The sequence below is a fragment of the Anas platyrhynchos genome, chromosome Z (genome assembly GCF_047663525.1).
Source record: "Anas platyrhynchos isolate ZD024472 breed Pekin duck chromosome Z, IASCAAS_PekinDuck_T2T, whole genome shotgun sequence".
NCBI classification, from domain to species: Eukaryota; Metazoa; Chordata; class Aves; order Anseriformes; family Anatidae; genus Anas; species Anas platyrhynchos.
The window spans coordinates 54,019,782-54,044,672 of NC_092621.1; the positions used below are offsets into that span (position 1 = coordinate 54,019,782).

The 24,891-nt window shown below is 36.9% G+C and overlaps 1 protein-coding gene across 4 annotated transcripts in view; it reads right to left on the reverse strand.

Moving 5' to 3' along the window:
* The window catches only part of HOOK3 (hook microtubule tethering protein 3), an 86,920-nt gene that overhangs the window by 33,998 nt on the left and 28,031 nt on the right, over positions 1–24,891 (reverse strand). For 3 of the 4 annotated variants that reach the window (XM_072031447.1, XM_038170794.2, XM_038170795.2), the window contains exons 4-11: positions 20,953–21,003; positions 17,180–17,312; positions 14,970–15,037; positions 7,722–7,784; positions 6,574–6,657; positions 5,157–5,320; positions 4,421–4,561; positions 1,072–1,273 (exon numbers count right to left, since the gene is read on the reverse strand). In XM_072031447.1, coding sequence (XP_071887548.1) covers positions 1,072–1,273; positions 4,421–4,561; positions 5,157–5,320; positions 6,574–6,657; positions 7,722–7,784; positions 14,970–15,037; positions 17,180–17,312; positions 20,953–21,003 — 906 coding nt within the window. Of the gene's footprint in view, positions 1–1,071; positions 1,274–4,420; positions 4,562–5,156; positions 5,321–6,573; positions 6,658–7,721; positions 7,785–14,969; positions 15,038–17,179; positions 17,313–20,952; positions 21,004–22,752; positions 22,836–24,891 lie in introns of all 4 variants that reach the window. The other variant, XM_072031448.1, reaches the window with a different exon arrangement.

Below are 24,891 nucleotides of genomic sequence, written 5' to 3' on the forward strand. Positions count from 1 at the left end.
AAAGTTACGTAATTATATCACATGCTGAACTGTTCAAAGGCAAGGAATATTTCTTGCTAGTTAACATAATACTGCTTGTGTATGAAAGGCCATTGGTTTTACTTTTCCCTTTGATTGTCTGTTATTTCAGTGTTTTCCTTGCCCAAGTTCTTTTCTAGTGGAATCACTTGGACTGTATTTACGATTAGCCCACAGAGGCTGAAGCTCACTGTCCTGATAACCAAGATGGACATACACACAAAAAAAGTTCTCAACTCTCAGGCTACACTTGGCATGAGGGCATGCACTGTAGTTGGTGGTGGCTTTTGCATTCTTACTCTGCTGTAAGCTGATATATAGGGACCTTTGTACCATGACTACCACTCGGAGTTCACAATCAGACAGGAATACTGAGTGGGCACTACTGCTTTAACAAACCCAGCTCTGTCTGATCTGTAACAAGAGTCCAAGAATGATGTCATATCAGTGTAGCACAGAAGCAGAGAGAAGACTGAGTACATCTTCCACCATTACAGAAATATGATCACATAGTGCCTTGTTAAGCAAGATAAATGCCTTTCACTTCAGAGAGAGTGGTGGTGATTAATTTTGTACTCTGTTGAGCGCATATAAACAACAAGGGTGATATACATCCTTTTCTCTTTACATCTACGCACAACTAGAACCTCAAATAAAAAAGTTGATGAAGCAATGGAATAACTTACCTGATTTATGTTATGCTCCTTACTGCTGGAAATTTCTAAGTGAAAAGTGGATACTTTTTCTTAAAGAAGAGGCTGTAACTCAAACCTCAATACTGAGTACGATTTAGGAATAGTTTGAGAAAAGTGTTAACATTTGTTGATTTTTTGAAAGGAGAAAAATACTGTATACTAGCAAACAAAGGTAAAATTCAAACAATGATAAGACTTGCAGGAAAGAAATAAAAAGGCAGCGCCCACAAAACAAGCAACTCTCCTAAACACATGGAGCTGTCTGTTCATCTTTTCTTTTTTGAGGTATTAGCTGTGTGATGACAAGGAATTGTTAAACAATGCAGAGAACTGCTGCACTGATGACGTTTTTTCTCACCTGTCTCTTGTACGTCTCTAGCTGACTGCGTGCTGCATTAGCCTTCCTTAGTTCTTCTTCCAGGCTCACAGTATTTTGCATGTACATCGTATTCTTCTCTTCTAAGAGTTTCACTTGCCGCCGCAAATCACCCAAGTCTTCTAATTTCTTTTTGTACGACTCAACTTGGCTTTCTAACTTGGCTACTTTGTCAGAAGAATGCCTGGAGGGACAGATTTGTATCAGGTTTATATTCTGAAAGCTAACAAAATTGTATGTCCTGAAGCTTCCTCTGTAGTTTGAATTCATGCAGAACACATTATGAGACATCATGAGGAACATGAGAAAGTGACCATATTCTTACATTACAAGATGTTTTCGCTTCTAAGTTGTCTGCTTCCCTTCCACCATTTGTTACCTCAAAAAGCTGTTGAAGCACTTTTAAAGAGTACTGTTTGAACACAGGTCTGTATCATTTTGAAGGCTACAGTACCCATTTCACATTTGTTCAGTGTGGTCAACTGTTCCCCATCAAGGTCAAATGTGCAAGCTATACCTATTGCTGGATTCAAGATCTGACTTCTGCTGACAATACTGACTTAGTTTTATAAATAAACCTTAAGTTGAAATAGAAAAAAAAAAGAAAAAAATCAAGAACTACAGATTCATAAACATGGGTTTGCTAGTTCCTGTAGGACATGAAGAATGTCTCTGATACAGAATACTGGAGGGTCAGACTCTCTAACATGTTTCATAAACTAAAGTTTAAATTTTATTTTCAGTGTAGTAATCTACTTATTTTTTAAAGATGATGAAAAAAATCTGACTTGCATTTTTACAAAATGTGCAACTCAGAGACATTAAACAAAAGTATCTTATGAACTAAACACCTACAACTTGGTATATATGTTAGTTATTGTTAATAAGTTTCATCAACAAAAGCTCAGAGACCTTCAGCTCATGCCCTGATGTGATGCCTCACTGCATTCTCCCAGCTATAAAAAAGTACAGCAACCGTATCCCTCGGAAGACCTTTTCATATTCCACTTTTTGTTCCCTCCATATTTACTGCAATATATGAGGCTCCATGGCCTCATTACAAGGGCATGTAGTGACATGACAAGGAGTAATGATTCTACACTGATAAGCAGGAAATTCTTTACTGTGAGAGAGGTGAGGCCCTGGCACAGGCTGCCCAGAGAAGCTGTGGATGCCCCATCCCTGGAGGTGCTCAAGGCCAGGCTGGATGGGGCTTTGGGCAACCTGGTCTGGTGGGAGGTGTCCCTGCACATGGTGTGGGGGGTGGAATTATATGACCTTTAAGGTCCCCTCCAACCCAAACCATTCTATGATTCTGTGATTAGTAGAAATAATGGAGTCTCAGTCCCTCCACTATCTGGTACAGATAAATACAGAAATCCTGGTGTTCCAGAACACAGAGGACGGACACTCCAGAATACCAACTGAGGCACAGCATTGCACATACTGCATACTGTTCATGTGAACAGCAAGGGATCTGAGAAGTTTATGGTCCAAGCCACCCTCACTTAACTAGAAAATATAAACAAAGCCAGTAGCAGGCATTTGGAGAATCTGTATTACGTGTAACCAGACTACAAGTATACAAACTCCCTGATGATTGTAGACACTCATGTTGTGGCATAGGTGAGTGGAAAGTACTCAAGATACCGCTGAGTGACTTATTACAGTCATCAGATAGCGTAATACTGCTAAGCTATCTAATCAGTAAATGTTAGGCATGTAATTAGTAACTGATTTACTTAAGCAGAATTGAGAAGTGGTCTGTGCACTCATTTGGAGGATCTGAAAAGGACTGTGACATTGAAGTGGCATTCACAATATGCTCCTTCTGGCAGACCAACATCAGCAAAAAAAAAAAAAAAAGTGCTTAGTGTTACTTCACCTTGTGAGTCACACTAAGTAACACTGGGGAGCCGTAAGACCAGTACTACTGGGACCACTAACATGGGGTTTAAGTCAGGAGTATGTGCTGGATAGAAAGATGGAAGGCAAAAGCTTATGAAATTAGGATATAATAACCTGCATTGAATTACTCAATAGGTGGGGGAAAAACTGTACTGAACATATGATCAGGGTTTGAGAGAGAGAAAAATAAAAGTCATATAAAGGAAAGAGCAAGTCAGGATTATGATGGTTCCTTTGAATTTGCTTGATGGCTATGGTAGACATGATAAGAGACAAACAAGCTAAAATTTATTTGTTAGAAGCTGAGAAACAAAATCTTTCCAAAAGCACTATGACACAAAGCCAGCAATAAACAACAGTAAGCACAGAGTAAATACCTACAAAATAAAGTACAACCCCAATTCCCCACTGAACTTTAGCAGCAACGGCAACAACTGCTACAAATTGACAGAACAGACCCAAAGTTATGACTGCTATGTATGACGATGATGGGGACAGAGATACATGGCACAATCCAGAGTCCTGAACTCCTGTCAAATGAACACCATACAACAAACCCCTCTGGTTCAAAGAATGACAAAGTTCACATAGTAGCACCCATAATGAACAACCTGGAACACTGTCTGGATGGCACTGTCCCTGCCCTCTCTCCTCCCTATTCCCAACTATTACAGTTTCCTCAGCTTCATTTTGGAACTCATTTACATACTCAATTTCCTATGAAATCTGGAAAAACCCCTGCTGGTGGTCAGTTTATGAGATCCTGGGGCAACCCAAATCTCCATAACCCCCAGCAAAGCACAGAGACTCTCTCTGATGCAAGGAATTACTCTTCAAACCCAAACTTCCCACACAGATCATTTACAGAATTGGGCAGTATGTTGGGTTCATTCCTTACATTAATGACAGAGAAGGTAAAGATGAATGTCTTTAGTAGAAAGCTAGTGAATTAGAAAAGTCAGTATTAAAGGGAATCATGTTAGAATTGGTAGAATAAAAGATACAGCTGAGTGGCAGACAAATAGTTCTGAATAATTCATGGCAGTAAGATACCACCATTGAAGGATTATGTTGATGTTGTAAAAGAGGCTGTCCCACCTTACAAACCCCTACCATTGTCAGTCATTACAACTATGGGTGCTAAAAATTCAGTGGCAAAGACAGCTGTAACAGATGTTGTCCATATTATATGATGAACCAAAGCACAAGTCCAAACAATCCCATGAAAGGAAAAGGTTTCCCAACAGGAATGGACACCCACATCACGAAGGTGATGAAGAGCATAGAATAGTCTACACTCAGAGACCAGTACATAACTTGTTATGGCCATTAGATGGTATAAATTTGCTAAATTTGCTAATATTTACTGATTAGGCATATAATAAGTAATTAATTTATTTAAGCAGAATTTTGTGGTGTGTACCTGAGTACATCTATCTCATCCTTCAGAGACTGAGCCTCTTCTGCTAATGTAGTAAGCTCTTCTGTCTGTTGTCTCAATTCAGCAATCTCCTTTTCTAGTTCTTCACAGCGTATTCTGTAGTCATCTTTGGCAGCTTCTAATCTGTAGAAATGAAACAGATTTCTCAGCTTGAGAAACAGTTACTTTTCTTCACCATCATCCTCTCTAAGAATGCTAGAAACAGACTTCTTATGCAAGAAAGGAAAACAGCAGCCCAGTGTGCAGCACTGCAGACACTCCCAAATGCTTTGATTATTGAAAAATATAGAAGCAGATCAAGTTTTGTGATGCCTTCTATTTGATGTCAGTGTTTCTACATGGAACATCCCAATGTTGTGATGTTTTAATGGAAAGATAACCTAACTCTCTTCTGTTATAATAATCCAAAAAAGTCAATGTTCATGCAGAAATTTCCACCTTTTTTCTTTTTTCAGGGAGTACGGAGTCTGAACATGATGTCTTTATCCTAGGATTTTTTTCAGCTGTTTACATTCAATAATATTAACTTGATTATCAGATGAAACGTTGTGGAGCTCTCAATGAGGTGGTTTTTATTTATTTGTCTTTAAAGCCTGTCCAGCACATTCATTTAGTTCCTAAGTCATTCATTTAGTTACCTGGATTTCAACTAGCAAACACATAGTCATGTCTGCTACCAGCTACAAACAAACCATCTACCCATATGCAACTCTTCTACCTGAATGTTTCCTCTTGGAGTTGTTCTAGCTGTGTCTGCAGCTGCAAGTGCCTACGACCTGCAGGGCTGTTGGGATCTTCGATAGAATCAGATTGATTCAAACGTTCCATCAAAATCTGGTTCTCGGCAAGCAAGCTGCTCTTCTCCTCCTGAAGGGCCGCAACCTGTTTTAAGAGATACAGGAACTGGAATAATAGAGCCATCCAGCTCTATACAGCAATTTTCTTGTGTGCATAATACAGTAGAAACAACTCATTAATGGAAATGCACAGGTTTCAATAATCACATTTCACAAAGGACAAACTGTAACTTTAATAGGTATTCAATTGCTATGTGATGTAACAACATATGGCAACATTAGGGGTAGAATTTACCACTCATAAAATGTAATTTTAACTGTACTTCTCAGAAGCATCTAGGCAAAAAGTCTTAGCTATCACAGAAAATGAGTTCAGTATATTGATGTCTGCGTACTTTCCAAACAAGTAAAATTAGCACTTCATATTAAAGCTTTTAAAATTGACTTCCAAATGAAACAATGCCTATCAGTTCCATAGAATATCCAGCTCTGGATATCCAAGCGATGGCTGTGCCCTTCTGATTTTATTTATTTTTTCATCCAGAAGTCAACTGTAAGCAGATCTGAAACAGGAACAAAATCCCAAGATGGCTCAGTTTCCAACAGTTTTGTGAAAACAAGCACTGGTGAAGAGAGAACCAGAAGTGCTCCAAACAGCAGCTGAAGCATGAGTTCATATATTAGTAAGCTGCATAGGAGCTATTATTAAATATGCAAGAGGAGGAGGAGAGCAAGAGAAGAAATATGAAGATCTCAACAGAAGGAAATGCTTCATTAAGAGCTTGTATTATCAAATAAAATCCACCATGAAACACAAATCAAGGCAAACAACTTCATTAATTCTAACAGTTAGTGAACAGCTTGGCAAAAAGCTGAATTATAGCACCAAGAATTTTCACTGACAATGCCTGCTTAGGCTCCCTCATTACCCTCTTCATGTCTTCCAGATTACATATGCTCAATTTTACAGTAAGGCTCAGTTTAAACCCATAAAGAGCTGGTAGACAAAAGTAACTTCTGACTGGGTTGAAACTAATTGTTACAGCTGCACTACTCCTAGGAGTTCTCTAGCTCAAGCATTGAGCCACACAGCTCAGTTCCTTCCTATCTGAATAAAAGTTTTGTTAGAATGAATCATCTTAGTTACGGTAACATTGCATCAAAATGAGAGAACAAACTTCACTCTGCTAGTGCAAGGAAAGCAAAAGAATTACCGTGCAATTTTCTTCTCCAATGTACAAATTAGATTTCCATACTATATGTCTTGTCTTCAGCTACCTAAAAATTCTTAAGTCTCTTCCTCAGTAATTACTAACAGATACAATATAGGAAACCTACCTGCATATCTAACTCGTGACATCTTTGGGCAATTTCTTCTTTTGTTGCCAGTGCTTCGTTTAATTCTTCCGTAGTTTTCTTCAGCTACCATAAACAACAAATATTTTTAGTTTAATCACTCTCTGTAAAGCAGGTAGAAAAATTCTGAACTACATGACTGCACAATTATTACTACATTTAGGATATATACTAATTTTTTTTTTTTTGAAAGTGAGGCAATTCTGCTCTTAAAAAGAAATAAAGAAGCAGATATGAGCAGTGTTTAATTTGTGTGACAGAAGTAAACATATTTAAGAGTATTTGGTCTTACAAAAAAGCATTAGAATTACCACATTTATTCTATGAACAGACTTTAAAAATCCTGAAGAACTTGGGTCTGAAGACCTTGTCAATTGTGCACACACTGGAAAAAATTGTCAATACCACTTTTCTTTACAGATGCGAAGAGTGGGTAATTTCGGTTTTGAATCTACTTTTTAAATACACAAAGGATTGGAAGGTGGAATACAGGGAATGGACAATTAGGGTAAAATCTCTCTAGTCACTTGAAACTGCATGACAGGATTACAATTAACATGGTGATGGAGAGCCCTACCCCCTTCTGGAAAAAAAAGACATTGAATCTTTTAAGTAGTGGGAAATATTCAGGTAATCCCCATAAAGGGTTTTATGTTCAAAAATGTATACCTTCCGCATTTTTATATGAATGCTGTAAAGTTAACTCTCTTACAAGTTGTAACAGTACTCAGGACTGCTTTAAGAATTTTGAACCAAATCTATACATTGTTTTAGCCAATTTTAGAAGTGGGAGATGGCAAAAAAAAAAGTTTTGATGAATATTACAAACATTCTTATTCTTCTTTCTCATTACCCAGAAATTTACACCAGTCTGCAGTTTTGCTATACTACATCACATAGCTATTTTTTTTTCCAAAATGACTTTTTTTCTGTTAAATACCCCAAATGGGAAACTCAACTTATAAAGCAAAATGACTTAAAATACTGAAATTCATTTTTCTGTTCCTTACGTGAATTTCCCACAAAATCCTTTCATGACTCTACAACAAAGACAGGCTTCTTAATAAAGCAAAATGATTGGGCACTGATATACTATAATTGAAGGAAGAGAAACATCTAGTCTTAGATACCTGCCGATCAAGGTCAATGTAAGCATCATTTCCAACAGAGACGGGAGACTCTTTACTCATCAACTGCAATTAGATTACAGTGGATTAGAAAAAGCAAAGATTTACTTTTATATTAAAAGCTAAGCTTCAATGAAATACCAAATTGATCTGAACTTCTGCGAGCTTCATTCTGACAACAATGAAGTTTTCCACTTCATTTTTATATGACATTCAGAAAAAAATTACTGAAAGTAACCTTCAAAATTTATTACATTTAAAGCAATATAAATGAAATCTTACATCATCCCATTTTCTTCTGCAAAAGCACATCCTTATCTACAATGAAACCTGCAGTATATCGTGCAGAACATTTTACCAAAATGGCATTGAATGATGGAAGCTATCAGCATTTGAAAGACTCGCCATAAATTGTTCTCTGCCAATAGTTTTCATTTTCTGATCATTTGGAAGTTTGTACCAATTTATTTATTTATTTGACAAAAGTTGGGGATATACCTATTTCAGTTAATTGTGCAAACAATCAAACTTCATTTTCTGGAGTCACATGCAATTTGCAAAATAAATAAGTAAATAAATCTACAAATGTTATTCTTAAGAATAAATAATAAAATTCTTGGTATACTGAGTGATCAATGGTTGATAGCAATTTTAGTCTGGAAAACATTGTTTTTAGCTGTAACATAAGAAATCAGGTTAAAAAAATAAGAAATACTACATAGCTAACTCAAAAGGAGGCATTACAGAAACATAACTGTCATTTCTGTGATTCTACCCAAACATGAAATGTTTTTATTGTTTCTCCTATGGCACAACTCACAGAAGTTACAAACAAAAGGAGCTGAACCTAACCAATATCACAAGATTTCTTCGTTCTCCCCCACCCCCTTCATCTCCTCCCTTCCCCCATTTTCTCAAGGCCTCCCGTCCAGCCTGGCTGCTCTTGCCAGAGACAGGGCTTCCTTTATTCCTTACAGAACCCAGTGCCTTTGGAACTGGTTCCATTGGCAAAGTTCTTCTGGTGTATAGCATAGGGTTTGCGTTTCCTCCACATCCTTTCTGTTTATACCACCATACACAAGAGCAAATCTCTGTTTGACATTTACACTACTCAAATATTTATACACTTACATTTCTCTTCCTTTCCCCATCTCCTTAGTTGGGATCTAGCTGTATACTATATGTTTAAACTCATCTATCTGTCATCAGAAGTCCTCCTCAGACCTTGACCATGTTTGTTGCTAACTGCTGAATTCTTTCCATTTTATCCGTATCTTTACAGTGACAAACAACCCTGAAATGAAGCTTTCCATGAAGCCCACATTCTCTGCAATAGTAATTAGAAAGTCTCTGGCCTCAGAGCTGCCCTGAAAAATGAAATCACATGCCTTTTTCATTACCATATATAGTGGCTTTACAAAATTGTGTTGAATTCAAGGCCACATTTTTGAAGCTGTTTTGCCATCCAAAACAAGAATTTCCAATCCCTCTCTTAGTGTTGTTATGCCTGTTTTAATTGCTCCATTTCACTATCTATTGTTTAAATGCTTTTCCAGATGACTAATAGGGATGTGAAGACTAACCATGTGCTGAACTATTCACCCTGCTCCATACCCAACAACACAGCTCACAACCACGCTCCCTCCGTGCTCCAGACACTGTGTCAGTACTACCCTTTAAGCCTTTTTAGTAGTTTCCAGCTGGCAAGACCCAGGCTGCATGCAGCCTGTAAGGGACAGTAACATACCCATGACATTCAACATACCCCTTCTGGACACAATACAACTACCACTTCAGAAACCCAGCTTACAGCCCTGCTCCAGAGTTATGCGGGAGCAATACCAGAGGCTGTACAACCTACTAGTGGCCACTGTGATGTTGCTCCCTTCTGTAGATTACTGTAAAGGAAACAAGCTGAGGCCAATAAATACAATGCCTTAATTCTGCAGCATGTTTTGCCACTTCTCCAAGAACTTCCTCTACTTGAGAAGCCCTTGCATAAACATCCAGAAGAAAAAAAGGACAGAATCAAAGAATGGCTGAGGTTGGGAGGGACCTCTGGAGGTCATCTGGTCCAAACCCTCTACTCGAGCAGGCTGCTCACAGCCACATCCAGATGTCTTTCCAAGGAGGGAGAATCAGGGGAAAATTAGTGAGAATTAGGGATGACACTAACTACATTAGCTGACAGATTAGAGAAGAATTGGGTACTGGAGATACATGGTATGGGTGTAGCATGAATGTTAAACTAAATTTGTGAAGTGAATTCCTCCATGGAGTGCATCAGGAATCTGGGGCACAAAAATGTCATGGGAAGTGCACATGAGGCCCTGAAGTCAAGAGCCATAGGAGACATGCAAACACAACAGGAGACTGAGCAAACACAACAACAGAAAGACAGGAAGCATTCTTGCAATATTACATGGTGGGTATTCTAAAGATGAAATCTAAGGAATTAGGCAGCTGGATTGTGTCCAGACAAGGAATGGGAATGAGACCAACAGATTACTCACAAATAATATACAAATCTGACTTCTCATCGTTAGTTAACAATACACTCATATTAAGAAGTGGGTGGAAATGTGGAATGAAAAGGGAAAGTAAACAGGGATGAGGAAGGAGCTTTTCTACCTTTTCCCAACACATTTTCCCACACATAGGAGAGGACAAAAGTATATATAAGCAGATGTCCTGGCTATGTTCTACTTCTGGACTGCCTCTTCCTATTTTCTCCTCTCTTAAAAGCAAACATCTTACTATAAGCAGCACATCTTGTACAGCACCATTCTAACTACCAATACTAACTTCTACAAGATTTCTTGAAAAATTCAAGATGTGTTTTATTGAATGCTGTATTTTTACAATTTCATGCAGTTGCATACATGTATATGTCAACTCAGAATACATATTACACTTTGTCCATCTAAAGAAATACAAGATAACAGGTTTGCCTAATTTTTCCTGTTATCCACATTGTTTCTAGCCAATCACCAATCTCTGATGGTAGAGAAGGTTAGTGCTCCTAAACGCTCATTTTAACAGTTAACTGCTTGATGGCATATTAACCATTTCTGGATTCTTTATTACTAATACACTGTTTTAATTTTAAACGCAAACGTCCTTACTGTGTTCTGCCATATCTCCTTTATTTTCATGCTCACATTCAGTCTAACTCCTGAAATACTGCTGCTGTTTTACAGCTTCACATCCAGCCTTAAGTGTGGTATCAGACCACACAGTCTTATTACGTATGAGTCAGTGCCAATACTTTGAGTTTAGTGTGGAAACCATTTAATATTTTATTTGTTTCAAGTATTTGAACTGGCTGACCCAAGAGAACAAAATGCAGTGGAAAGTGGCCTTCTCATTCTCCCTCCACAGCTGCAAGCCTTGTTTTCTTGACAAGCAAACTACAGGTAGGAACAAAGGTCTTCAATTTTGCAGCTCCAGAACTGGCTTTCAGCTCTCACCTCATAATTTAGCTTAAATACACTATTTTCATCTGTTTTAATATTTACCTTTACTGAACAATGATATGAAGAGATTTTAAAGGTTATAAAAGGGCAAATGAAAGAAGTGCCTGCAAAACCCAGCAATAAGCATTAGGCCTCTACAGTAAAAGAACAGTCTTCTTAAGCACTGTGCATGGTAACAAAGCAAGCATCTAACATTTATTTCCCTGCTGTTTTTTTTTCTGGTTTATTTTACCACGTTAGAATAAAGACAAAGTAGCACAAGCTCAAACAATCAAAATGTTACTTAGATTCAGAAGAGCTTATTCTGTGGTAAAGAGCTAATTCTGGATTTTATATGGCACACTAACCTGGGCACTGTGACAATTTTTACAACTCTTAGTCTGGTTTTTATGAGAAGCAATTGTTATTTCCTATTCTGTTCATGTTACTCTTTTGTATCTATACAATTCCAAGCTCACAGCTTTGGCAAAATGTCTTAAAAAAATACTTGTAGAACTGATAGTTCATTGATCGTGAAATCTGTACAATTCATGCTGTCATAGACACACAAATATTAGGGAAAATTAGAGTTTAACTATCACAAAATCCACAGACATGAATAACTTGAATTATGAATGCTTTTTTTCACCAACACCCAATTTACATGACTGTGCAGCAAGTGCAGCTATACCACTTAGTTGATAATGTTAGAAGTTGAAAATACTTGCCTTATCTGAAAAGCTTCTTCTGCAATTGCTAATATTGTACTAACTCAGTTAAAAGCCCATGAAACAATGTCATATTCCAGCTTCTATATTCAGGAGATTGTTTCCCTTTCTTGTTTATTTACTTTTTAAAGATAATAATACTATAAGATATAGTGTGTATTCTTTAATGGAGCATGACTTTCCCCTTCCTGCTAACAGACCCAATAACATATTTTTCTATCTGTTCAAAATCCCGTTACCTTTGCACATTTAAAGGACAAAAGTTTCTGCTTTTTGGAAGCAACACTGTCATTATTAATCCAGATAGGCAGGGCTTTTACTATGCACCCATACAAGTTTTGACAATCTCTAGTACATTGCTGTAAAGAGCCTACTCTGACTTTCAACTTGACCTGCACAAAAAAGGGAAAACAGACTTGCTTTAGTCCAAAGAGAAGGCTTTGGCAATTCTCCTGTTATTTTCTGCAAAGATGTCAAGAAAAGTGAAATACAGAATAGCTGAAATAATTTCTGTATGGAAAGATTCTTTGCCTTCAGAAAAAAATCTGCCAATTATGAAATTAAAAATACATTTCATATTATATACAATATAACATACTAATTGCAAGTAACAATAAATTAAAATACACTACAAATGGAATATATGTGAATATGTTGCATAACACATAGCACATAATATATAATACTTTTTTGCCAATATTTTTGATAGATATATAATTCTTGCTCTTCCTCTACCTTGTACACTGTCTGCATTTAGAAACACACATCTGCAGATTGGAATCTAAGAAAATAAGTGGTGGTAATAAACCAAATCAATTTGACCTCACTGATAGAAGTGCCAGCAAAGCATTCTTAAATTCATAAAACCTTTCTAAAGTGCTAGCCATGTTTTATTATAAATGTTTTTATTTTAAACATAAGAAAGCAAAGTGCTGAAAAATCACAAGCAATTAAAAATTGAAATAAATTTACCAAATAAAATTTAAAACAAAATGCCCATTTTTCCATCTAAAAACAGCTTTTCATGAAAAAAAAAAAAGGAAAAAGGCAGATGCTTCTTTTCAAAACTATTTTCATGACTAAGATGATCTACGAAAACCCATAAAGTATCAAGACACTTATATGTGCTTTGCTAAAACAAAAAAAAATGAATTACATAATACATCGATAAAGCCTAGAGAGGTTTTTTTAAATACCTAATTTTGAAGAAAGTGTAACTGCATGTCAAGTGCTTTGAAATGTTTGGATTAGGTGACATATCAACTTTTCAAATATGCATATATAGCTACTTTCCTAAGCACTTTATTTTGGTATCTCCTACACACTGCTTAGTCCAAGTCACTTGGATTCTGAGACCTGCTCCAAGTCCAAGAAATAGAGAAAACCCTTAAATAGAATGAAGTTTCACCCCTCCGAAGTCAAAGACAGCTCTGAAAGGTCTCTTCAAACCTTATCTTGTTTTTGAGGATACTTTCTGACCTCTTTGGTTAAGCACCTCAGGTTCTCCTTATTTGGGTCCAAATATCTTACATTTTTAGTCACAGTCTAGAAGGCAGCATTAAAATCACTCAGAATTGCACCAGTCCATGAATAGTAAGCCTTCTGATTCACTGAGTTTCAAAATGTGTTCCAGAACAGATACTCTTATTCTCTGAGACAGGGCACAAACACCAAACAAGTTCAGTGCCTACTCATCAAATGCCAAGACTTATAGGCTATTTCAGATCCAGCTATTTTATCAAATTAACATCCAGGAGATTTTTAACAGCAGGCTTTTCTAAAGAGAGGCTTTTCTAAAGACACTAAGGGATAAAGTGATGCTAAAAGCTAAGTTTAATGAGGTAAGAAAATCCACCAAAATGTTATCTCATAGCTTAAAAAAAAAGTTAAAGTAAAATATCTCAAATTTCAGTCAAATTGGTTCTTGCCTGCTCTTGGCAGCAGTGACTGAAAGATGATTTAGCATAAGGATTCTTTTAACACCCATTTCAAACACTCTGTCTGCAAAATTACATATATGAGTCCATACAGAGCCAGCAAGATCTAGAATTGCATGGATGCAGCATTGGTCAAAGTAATAATTGATGTTGGAGTTCCAATAAGCTCTCAATGATAGCTCTTAGTGTATTTAGGCATTAAAGTGAAACTACCCTAGTTTTCAACGTGGAATGTAGTTTTTCTCATTCAGGCTCAGATGAAAGGTTATAACCAATGATTTCCTGCTTTCCTTACTTGCCTTCCAGACAGTAAAGACTGCATCTGTAAAGACTAATAGGCACGTCTCTTCTGGGCACTTTGGCCACATTAGAAGTCATTGAGCAGCTTCTTAGCAGTAGTAATCAACACACCGGTTTACTTTACTTCTCTGATGTGCCTATCTGTATTTTTGATGCAATTCAGCACTGATAGATGACCATGACATCCTTCACTACATAAAGAAACTCTTCAGGCTAACCACCATAACCATTGCAGTCTCAGAAGCAAATCAAGTTTCCTACTACTGAACAGCACTTTTACAAAATACACAGTGGTATACTTCCCAACACATAAAAAAGTATTTATCACAAATACCTTCACTACCTTATTCATAACACTATGACTGACAAAAGAATACTCTGCTATAAATTTCTCTTTCTTGTCCAGTAAAGAAAACACTAACTCCTTTAGTTCATGCAGTTCTATGATTACAAGGTACAAATTTTGATGAAATTCTATCATATCTGTAACTCATACAGAAGCAGTCTAGTGTACTTCAGGACACACAGGGTAGGAAAGGTATAGGAAAGGGAACCCAGTATCAAAAACATCTAGAAGTTTCAGTCTTCTAGATTTAAAGAAAAGTGGGACATTCAAGTGGAGTTCCATGACATAAAGCAAACTTTACTGCTTTGTGTCTCTAAGGAAAAATTAGATGATATTTTTCAATGCAAAATGGCAAAACCTATTCTACCCTTATTTTATTTACTTTTAACTGATTTTTCCAACTTAAAAACAAAAAAAGTATATGTTTGTGAAAACATATTCAGTGAAAAGCTGAACTTTTGCACACTGTGGGTACTCCAGCATACCTCCTGAATAGCTGTCATGACAACATGTTGAACCGACTCTTCCATCATCATTATGGTCTGAATGTACTCTGGAAAAAAACAAAAAAGAGCATTCTGGAATGTTACACACAAAACATGAGGTCAGAAGCTGTATCCTTCCCACAAACTGACTAGGTATCACAGATGACATACAAATGCATAACTGCCAATTAAGTCCCACCTCAAGAAAATATACAAGACTTTATCACAAAATCTGATCAGATGTAAATCCAGGTGCACTGGAACACTGCAACAATGAAAAAAACTAAACGATTATCATCTTTTTTTTTCCTTCTTGCAACTCACTCTTTAAAGATGTAAATTCTGAAATTTGCGTATAAATTCTACCTATACTCTTTTTTTTTTTTTTTTTTTTAAAACTTTGTTACCAAACTATTCAGGCTACACAAGTACACAGTCCAAGGAGAGACTGTCCTTTTCTGTGAATTTAAGATTAATGTCCTTTCTACAACATCCTCATTTCAAGTCATTTCCATGCCTGTTCTTAGTTTCCGTTTTAATTTTTACACTATATCACAACTAAATTCCCTCCACTTTATCCTCGCTCACCTGTAAGTCCACGTGAGCTACTCTGTAAGTATTTTTGCAAAAAGAGACAATGGTTAGAATGACAAACTCTGATGTTTAGACAAAGTGAGGGATTTATAATTTGCCCAGTATCGTATGGTGTCCAGTCAGAGATGATCACCTTTACATGCCACCTACATTCTTTGCCAAAGAGGAAGATGCTGGGGATCAGTCACCTCAAAGTGATTAATCGTGTAAGGCCAAATCTCATTCAAAACACATAACTAGAGTGCTCAGATAATTTGATTATTTATGTTCTTACTCTATCAGTCTGAACATTAAAAGAAATACTGGAATAAGATATACTTCTCACTTGAAGATGCCGAATTATCACTAAAAGGAAGAAAGAATCTTACATAAGACAGAAAAGACAGACGGTCTAATAAAGGAGTTATTTCTGCACTTGTGGAAGAAAATCACCTCTACTTTAATTAATAGGTTAGCCAGACTGTCTCCTGATCAAGGAAAGTATAAAAGCAATTTCATAGTAAGACATAAAAGTAATTTAGACACCTGAGAAAACTAGAACAGGTCAATTAGTTTAAAAAGCTAAGATGCAATATGCAAGAGGAAGACAAAAGGTCTGAAAGATTAGCTGCCATTTTGCCAGAAAGGAAACTGCAACAAGTGAGATCACAAAGAGACAGATCTTCAACACAACTTCAATGTAAATAAATAAACATCATTTTATTTATCCACCTGTGTATTTATTAACTATGTTTCTATGTTCCCTGCTTTATGTATTAAGAATAAATTGTGGTTGCTTTGTTATCATAACATGGCTTGAAATAAGTGTAATTTAAGGTAATTGGCTAACAATAAGACACACAGCAACACCCAAGGATATGGGTGGTTTAGAGCAAGAGATCTGGGACACTAACTAGTGTCTCCACTGTCCACTACATCCTCTGCAGCATCTGCAGGAAAAATGAAAGGGTCCCTATTTTAATTGTGCATGTCAGATAGACAGTTGATACCACAGGAGTCAAAAGAATCAGAATTGTCTTTCAGTGACTGCTGATATGGGATTCAATCGCCTAACGAGGGCCCTAAGTGCCATTTTGGATGTCCTTGATGCTTAGTCTCCAGCACCTGCTGAGAAGGCCATGGTCACCAGCAGTCATTACTCCTATTTGCCAATCTCATCAAAAACTCTTAGAAACTACAGCGTCCCAGATCACATCAAACATATCTCAAAACAGCTTCCAGTCATAGTGATTGCTCTCTGCCATGCAATAAGAAGGTGGCCAGAATGCATTCCTAAAACCACTCGTATTTTTTGATCCCTAACTACCCAGAGCTACCTCATAAATGGTGAAAGCATGGGCCCCAGAATTTTCCTTTTTGGAATTCCCTTTTAGCTCAGCAAACAAAAATTGAAACTACATATGTTGATAGCGAAACCAGTTCCACAATTTGAGAGTGCAAAACTAGGGAAACAGTAGTTCTTATCTGTAGGACAAAATAACGTTATCACTTATAAAAACGATACTTACTTGTCTCTAGTGGCAACCTGAGAAATATCATTTTCCCCTAAGTGATTATACAGTAAGCTGGATTTTCATTCACTGTCTTGAAGCATACATGCTTTCAAAATGAAATACCTTGCTTCTGTTCACAATTCACAGCGCATCCCAAAATAAGCTGAAGCATTCTTCCAAGTTCTGCAGCATCAGCGTGCTCTCCAATCAGGTTAACATCAGGAAGCGTGAAGTCATTAATCTGTTGTCCCAGAATCTGCATAAAGACCCAGTACATACATGTCTGTATCACTACGTATACACAGGTCCACAAATTTCGACAGACAAACATGATCTGAAGTCAACAAGTGCTCACTTTTCACTTTAGTACGGTTTTCAATCCAACTTTAAAGCAAACAAATGTCTAACACCATTTTATATACAGACCTCCAAGAGGTAAGTCATCCATATTCTTTGAAACAACTAGTATTTGGTGAAACACAAACCCATCCCAATAAGTAAGAAGCTAGTCATTTCAAACTTAGTTTAGTAAGATTTTTTCCAGATAAGAAAGGTAACAAAGGCAGGCTCAAACATGATCAACAGCATGCGAGTAACTTTTTTTTTTCCAGCAAAGCTTTCAATTAAAAAAGTCTAATACCTAAAAACATTTTAGCTAGCATAAGATATTATGTACAGGTCTTGTATTTCATACCACTGGAAAGGCAGAAATTAAGATATTTCACTTTTACAAAACATGTGTCTAGCACTGATGGATGACAAATTTAAGACTGTAAAACACTTGATCACTTGACCTCACACTTCCAGAAAATTCAAGCATATTTAGCAATTCCCAGAGCTAAAAAAAATAGTTTAATGGAAAAGAATTTAAGGTAGTAGTACAATATATAATTAAACAACCCACACACAGAAATAAAAAAAAATACTGAAAAACAGAAAAAAGAAAACATGTGACTTATAATTAATGTAATCTGATTTATAATTAAGAAGGATTTACATTAATGATTGTCAGTAGAAGGAATTAAACAATTCTCTTAGATTGTTCTCCAAGAACTTTCAGGGGGTTGAAAATATGAATATGAAATGTGGAATTAAACACATCTCTGACACATTAATTGCAGATAAAAAGAAACTGTCATTTCTTAAGCAGGGTGCAATAAAGAAACAATGACTACCAAGGGAATCAGTCATTTGTTTGCCGAATGCTCCTTTTGATTTAATACACGAGAAAAACAGAAAAGCAAGTAAAAGTATTTATGAAAAACATTCAACAGATATATATGAAGAACACAGAAATCAAGCCATTAAAAAGTTTCCCAGGGCTAGGGAGTTGTGGTTGGGTTTGTTCTTATTTTGTATTTTTGGGGGTCCTTTTTTTCTGGGTTTCTTTGTGTGTGTGGTTGTTTTATTATTACTAACAATCTCCTCAAAGAGTGAGAACCAATGCAACTGAAATCTTTGTATACTGTAAAGAACTCTGATATAATCTTGTATGAAAAGACTTCCTTTAGGTCCTTCTGGTGAGAAAACAATTCTATGAATGCATTAAGCACAACAGAAAATATTACCATTGTATATGGACTGTGATAACACAGTAAAACACAATATTCTTTGAATGATACAAGTCTGATAATGTGTTTACATATTGGCCTGTATTTCTGGAATTTCTTTCAAATTCAGTGCCAGATTAATATTAATAATAATATAACTGCTTTATACTTAAGGACAGTATAATTTCTGTTGAGAAAAAGCTGAAGAGGTGTATCAGCAGACATGATAAAGGAACCAAGGAAGTAAAGGTGAAAATAGAGGATTTTGCAATAAACATGAGATATAATTATAATGCAATAAGAAAAACAATGAAATAAACAGAAAAATGAATTCTGGAATAAGTATCATGAGATGAAAATGGGCATTTTTCCTTTTTATTCCCAAATAAATATAAAAATACTTTAAAAATACTGTAAAAAGTTCTTTTACAAAAGGAATAGAAGCTTAAATTCTAGAGCAGCAGAGTTCTGCAGCAAAATTACTGGGGCATCAGAAAGCATGCAAGCTATAAATAGGTACTTTTAACTTCTTGTTCTTCCTTACTATAACTAACAAAGACAGCAATTTATGATAGCTATTGAAAGACTGTCCTACTGGATGTGGTATGAATATTTAATTTTTTTTAAATCAGAAAAATTAGCTGAAAATCTTTGAAGTATCATTATGCTAATTCAGTAAAATTCTTTGCAATATAGATGTGACTATAGAAGAAGACTGCTAGGAGGGCGAAATCAGGCTCAAGAGAAACATAACCAGGATTCATAGTAGAATCCAGATAATCCCCAATATCATTACAAGCATCGCAGCAGCAGAAAAAGAAAAGAAACCAAACCAAATAAAGTTAAACGTATAAATTTGCGTACTTAATCAGGTCAAAACCTGCTGGCTTATCGAAGCAGTGAAGTTTTCACACTAGAAACTTAATCATCATAAATTCCAACTATCCAAAAGGAAGCTGGCATCACTTTTGTCATAGTGATATTAATTTTCTGTAGCAAATTTATTTATTTCCAAAAACGGTCTGCTATGAACCAGCTTTCTTTCTGAAGGACTGTATGGACCTGTGCTGTAGCACTTCTTGAAGAATTGCAGCTCATGGGAAACATGTGCTGGAGCAGTTTGTGAGACTGTGCATGCCAGTCCCAAGATGATGCAGAGGAAGGAAGAGGAAGGAGTAGCAAAAACAAATCCTTATGGACTGACCACAACCTCCATCCCCTCCCTGTGCCCCTGTGCCACTTGGGGAAGAAGACAGACGAGCCGAATCTGAAGTTGAGCCCAGGACGATGGGAGGTATAAAGGAAGTTGGTTTTAGTTTCTTTTTAATTCTCACTGCTCTGCCTGTTATTCCTAGTAATAAATTAGATTAATCTTAGCTAAGTAGAGCCTGTTTTGATTGTGATAACAATTGGTGAATGATCTCTCTTTCCTTATCTCAATCTGTGATATTTTTTCATTGTATTTTCTCCCCCTGTCCTGCTGAAGAGATAGAGTGAGCAAGCAGCCTGCTGGCCAACCAAGGTCAACCCACCACACCATCAATTTTCAAAATTAATTTCAGCTTGGACATCTGGCCACTTACTGAATCTGAACTTCTGAGCATAACATTTTCATTCAGGAAATCTGTTTCTTTGTATAAGCTTACATTTATTAACAAATACCTTCCTCAAAGAAGTATTTCCAAGCAGCTAATACTGTTTTTTTTGTTTGTATTTTGAGGGACAAGCAATGTCCAGAATGTACAAGTTATGGATTTTGTGCTGCGCTCTGTACTAGTCAATTTGCTTCAAAACATCACTGAAGCTAAAAGCAAATTTCAACAGAAAATTCACCACTGAAAAATACCGTTCTGTTTCTTCTCCAGAGTGGTTAAATTCTGAGTTTCATAACAGAGAACACTATGTGCAGACTCTATTATCCCAGGATTAATGCAATTGATTAAAAACCGTAATGTAAGATGATAGAAATTCTCTTTCCTTACTCTCTTCAAAGAAAAGGGGGGGGGGAAAAAGATGCAGTTTTTAGTTGGAACAGAAGAGAAATACTGAACAGAGGTACGGTTTAAGGCCATCATCAGAACATAGTCAGCAAAGACATCTACTGTTTGTATGACAGGATTTGCATGTCATATTCCTCTAAAAGCTCTTAGAGTGTTTGATAATGCAGGTAAAAAGTTTTAGAGCAGGCTAACACCTGAGAACAGGTCATGAAACACCCTGAGTCAAAACATTTTTGAAGAAAAAGCCAGAAGTCAATGAATCAGTAGAATATAACTTACATTAAATATGTTAAGTAAGATATTTACAAAAAGAACATAAACGTAGGCTACTTTAAAATATTCATACCTCATGGTTGTAATCCAGTATCCCTTTTAAGATCTTCTTCAGGTTGCTTACCTATTTGACAAGAAGAAGAAGGAAATACAATAAATGCAAAGAATAAATTTCAAAAAACATGATCATAAAGCCGGCAATCACAGAAGAATCACATTAAAGAATCATACAATTGCATCAATTTGCATTATGAGAATTTCTGTTTAAATAGTTTAAATTAGAATTATGGAAAGTATACAACAGTCCCTTGTGATCAGACTGCTAGACCTGATCTCATGTCTTTATGAATTCACATAACCCATTAAAGTTATGAAGATCAGCACATGTTCTCAGATGGCCTCTAGATCAGACTTCAAAGCATCAAGTTTATCTTAGTGTGTATATATATACTATGTATATATATATTTAGGAATTTTAGTGTATATATATTATATATATGTATATATACGCGTTTTTATCTGTAAGTCAAAACATTCTTTTTCTCCCTTCTTGTCATAAAGTATGCTAGTGATTTACTGTTTGTAGAAGTAAACCTTTTTTTCCAAACCAAAACCAGCTACTGCTTGATATCATCCTTTATACCAAACCTATTTAAGGCTAACTTATTAGCATTCTCACTAATTAATCCTCCTGTTTTTCCATTTTTGTTTGATCCCCCCTAACCCAGTTCTTCACAATCAAATGTCTGTCTTACAGTGTCAAGGCAAAATTTGCATTTCTTAGCAATGCCTTCCATGCCAAACAAAGATAGTTTTTGTTCCACTTTTATAATCAATGACATCAGCTACACGTCTCCTGCTGTACAGGATCTGTACCACAGCTCTTCAGCTCCCTTTCTGGCAAAACAAAACAACAACAAAAAACACAAACCATACTACCCACGACTTAGAACAAGTCTCTAAGATAGAAACTGTGCAAAAAAAAAATAAAATTAAATGGCCAATGGATCTCATAGGTGATGCTTAGAAAAGACATCTTTTTTGAAAATAACTGTGACGGATTCACACCAACTGGTATAGAATCCCAACAATCTACATAAGCAAGAAATTGAGATAACAGAAGCAGTGCGTTTGTCTCCTATGACAGGAAGTCCATAAATGGGTTCTATAAAGACTAAGCAGAAATGAGAGGATGGTTAGAGAACTGAGTAATCACTTCCCAGTTCTATTCATCTCATCTTAGACACAAGTAGGGTAAGAATTAGGATTCAGACTAGGATTCGTAAACTGATGTTGCTGACAATAGTAGCCAAAGTGGCAAACCATGACACTATAATGGAGGGAGGGGGAAAAAAAATCAAAACTCTCAAATCCCAGCTGCCTTAAAACTGCCAGTTACGTATGTACATGTATTTTTTATTATTCTGAAAATATCCAATAAGGAACTTCTGGCAGTGGACAGAATCTACCTACCTTCCAAAAGGCCTAAGAAAACATTGCAGAAAGCAGTTTGGAGGCATGATTGAAGCCCAATGACATACTCTACACTCCAACAGTCAGCAGACAAAATGAAGTGATGAAAGAAAAATGCAGTTCTTTTTCTGGAGGAAACTCAACAAAGGAACAGGCTACAGATGTTAACACTTAATGCATCTCTAAAATCTACAACAACATCCTAGCTGTCCGCCCAAAAGCAATCACCACCATCTTTCAAGGGCTATGAATGATCATAACCGAAGTCTGCAACAGATTTAAGATTTTAAGGGAATATAAATCATTTGATTTTTCTATCAAATCACCATAACAAATACTGCACTGATTGGAATATAATTTTCATAATTGATTCATTAAAATCTTCCAGCTTGTAATTTACCTGCATCTGCTGCAGAAACCCAAGGGCCATGCTGTAGAATTTAAGTCCAGTTTACCGATGAGAACATTGTGAGGAACCTTGAACTTGAACATAATCCCAGAAATGAGAAACAAAATGGAATGTACTAGCCTAGAAAATACCTGTTTTTTCCCCTTTCCTTGTGAGCATTGTTTAAATTAAAATCTCTTAAAAGCATAGAGTTATCTTCCTCCACGTAACGTTCATAGAACTTAGAGCTGAGATGCTGGAATAAAATCAGTATTGATCAAAATCTGTGAAGAAAAATACCAGATAGGACAGCATCTTCAGAAAAAGAAAACAGCAAATAAACTGAAATAATCTTGTCTTTGAGGTCCTACTTTTTTGTTTTTGTGTCAACCATTGTCCATTAGCAGTACTGGGATAACTTGCCTTCAGGAGTTAACTGCACCATCTTTGTATTCAGAGCACAATCAGACAATTATAAAGCTAAAGCAGTATATTTATAGACTGCCTTAAACTTAACAACGACCTTCAGTATTACTAGGGGAGTTCTCTTTCACTAGCGTGCAATGAATACACTTAGATGGTTCTACTGCCAGTGGCAGAGAATCATCACGGGAAACTACCACAAACGTTGTCTGTTTTGAGATTCAGCTCAGAGGACCCATTACCATTTCCCAGGTCATAGCATAAACTCTTACAAGGAAGACTTCAAACAGAGATGAATGAAAATGAACAACAGATGTAACAGAGAAAAGCACAGGAAATTGTTAAAGACAACTGATTACATATAGAATTCTAAACCACAGCAGGCGATGGTTTATCAGATGTTTTTGTCTTTTTCTTAAACACATGGAAAAAAAAACCAACACTACAACCAGTTAACAAAAACCATTATGTCATGCAATGGCAGAACACAACAGATACAATTTCCAAGGTGGATTATGACTAGAAAGTGCTCTATAATCCTTTGGAGATAAGCCCATGAGCACATGGGATCCCTATTTGGTTGTACCAGCAACCTGACCTCTTCCTTTTCTATACATAGCACATATGCTTCCCTCCCAACCCCTTTCATAATCCTTTCTGCACATCCATAACCACTTGGAAAAGACATGAAACCTACTAAAAAAATAGTAACAACTACACTTCATTACACTGCTAAAGCACTTACAACTCACAATTGATTGTTTCTAGATGAATCTCTATTCATTTTCAACATCATCTCAATTCATTTTTAGTATCTTTTCCATCCATCATTCCCCTTCTTCAGAGTTGTGGTGAACAGAGTTAAATCCAGTTGGAGGCTGGTCACTAGTGACATCCCCCAGGGCTCGGTACTGGGGCCATTTCTTTTCAATATCTTTATCAATGATGTGGATGAGGGGATCAAGTGCACCCTCAGTAAGTTTGCACCAAGTTAGACATGAGTTTTGATCTGCTCGAGGGTAGGAAGGCTCTGCAGGAGGATCTGGATAGGCTGCACCGATGGGCTGAGGCCAACTGCATGAAGTTTAACAAGGCCAAGTGCCGGGTCCTGCACCTGGGGCGCAATAACCCCAAGCAGAGCTACAGGCTGGGAGAGGAATGGTTGGAGAGCTGCCAGGCAGAGAAGGACCTGGGAGTGATGGTGAACGGTCGGCTGAATATGAGCCAGCAGTGTGCTCAGGTGGCCAAGAAGGCCAACGGCATCCTGGCTTGTATCAGAAACACTGTGACCAGCAGGGCTAGGGAGGTGATCGTCCCCCTGTACTCGGCTCTGGTGAGGCCGCACCTCGAGTACTGTGTTCAGTTTTGGGCCCCTCGCTACAAGAAGGACATCGAGGTGCTCAAGCGAGTCCAGAGAAGGGTGACGAAGCTGGTGAGGGGCCTGGAGAACAAGTCCTATGAGGAGCAGCTGAGGGAGCTGGGGGTGTTTCATATGGAGAAAAGGAGGCTCAGGGGAGACCTTATTGCTCTCTACAGGTACCTTAAAGGATGTTGTATCAACATTGGGATCTGGCTCTTCTCCCAAGCACCAAGTGACAAGGGTAAATGGCCTCAAGTTGCACCAGAGGAGGTTTAGGTTGGATATTAGATATTGGATATTAAATTTCTTCACTGAAAGAAATTTCTTTACTGAAAGGGCTGTGTGGCATTGGGATAGGCTGCCCAGGG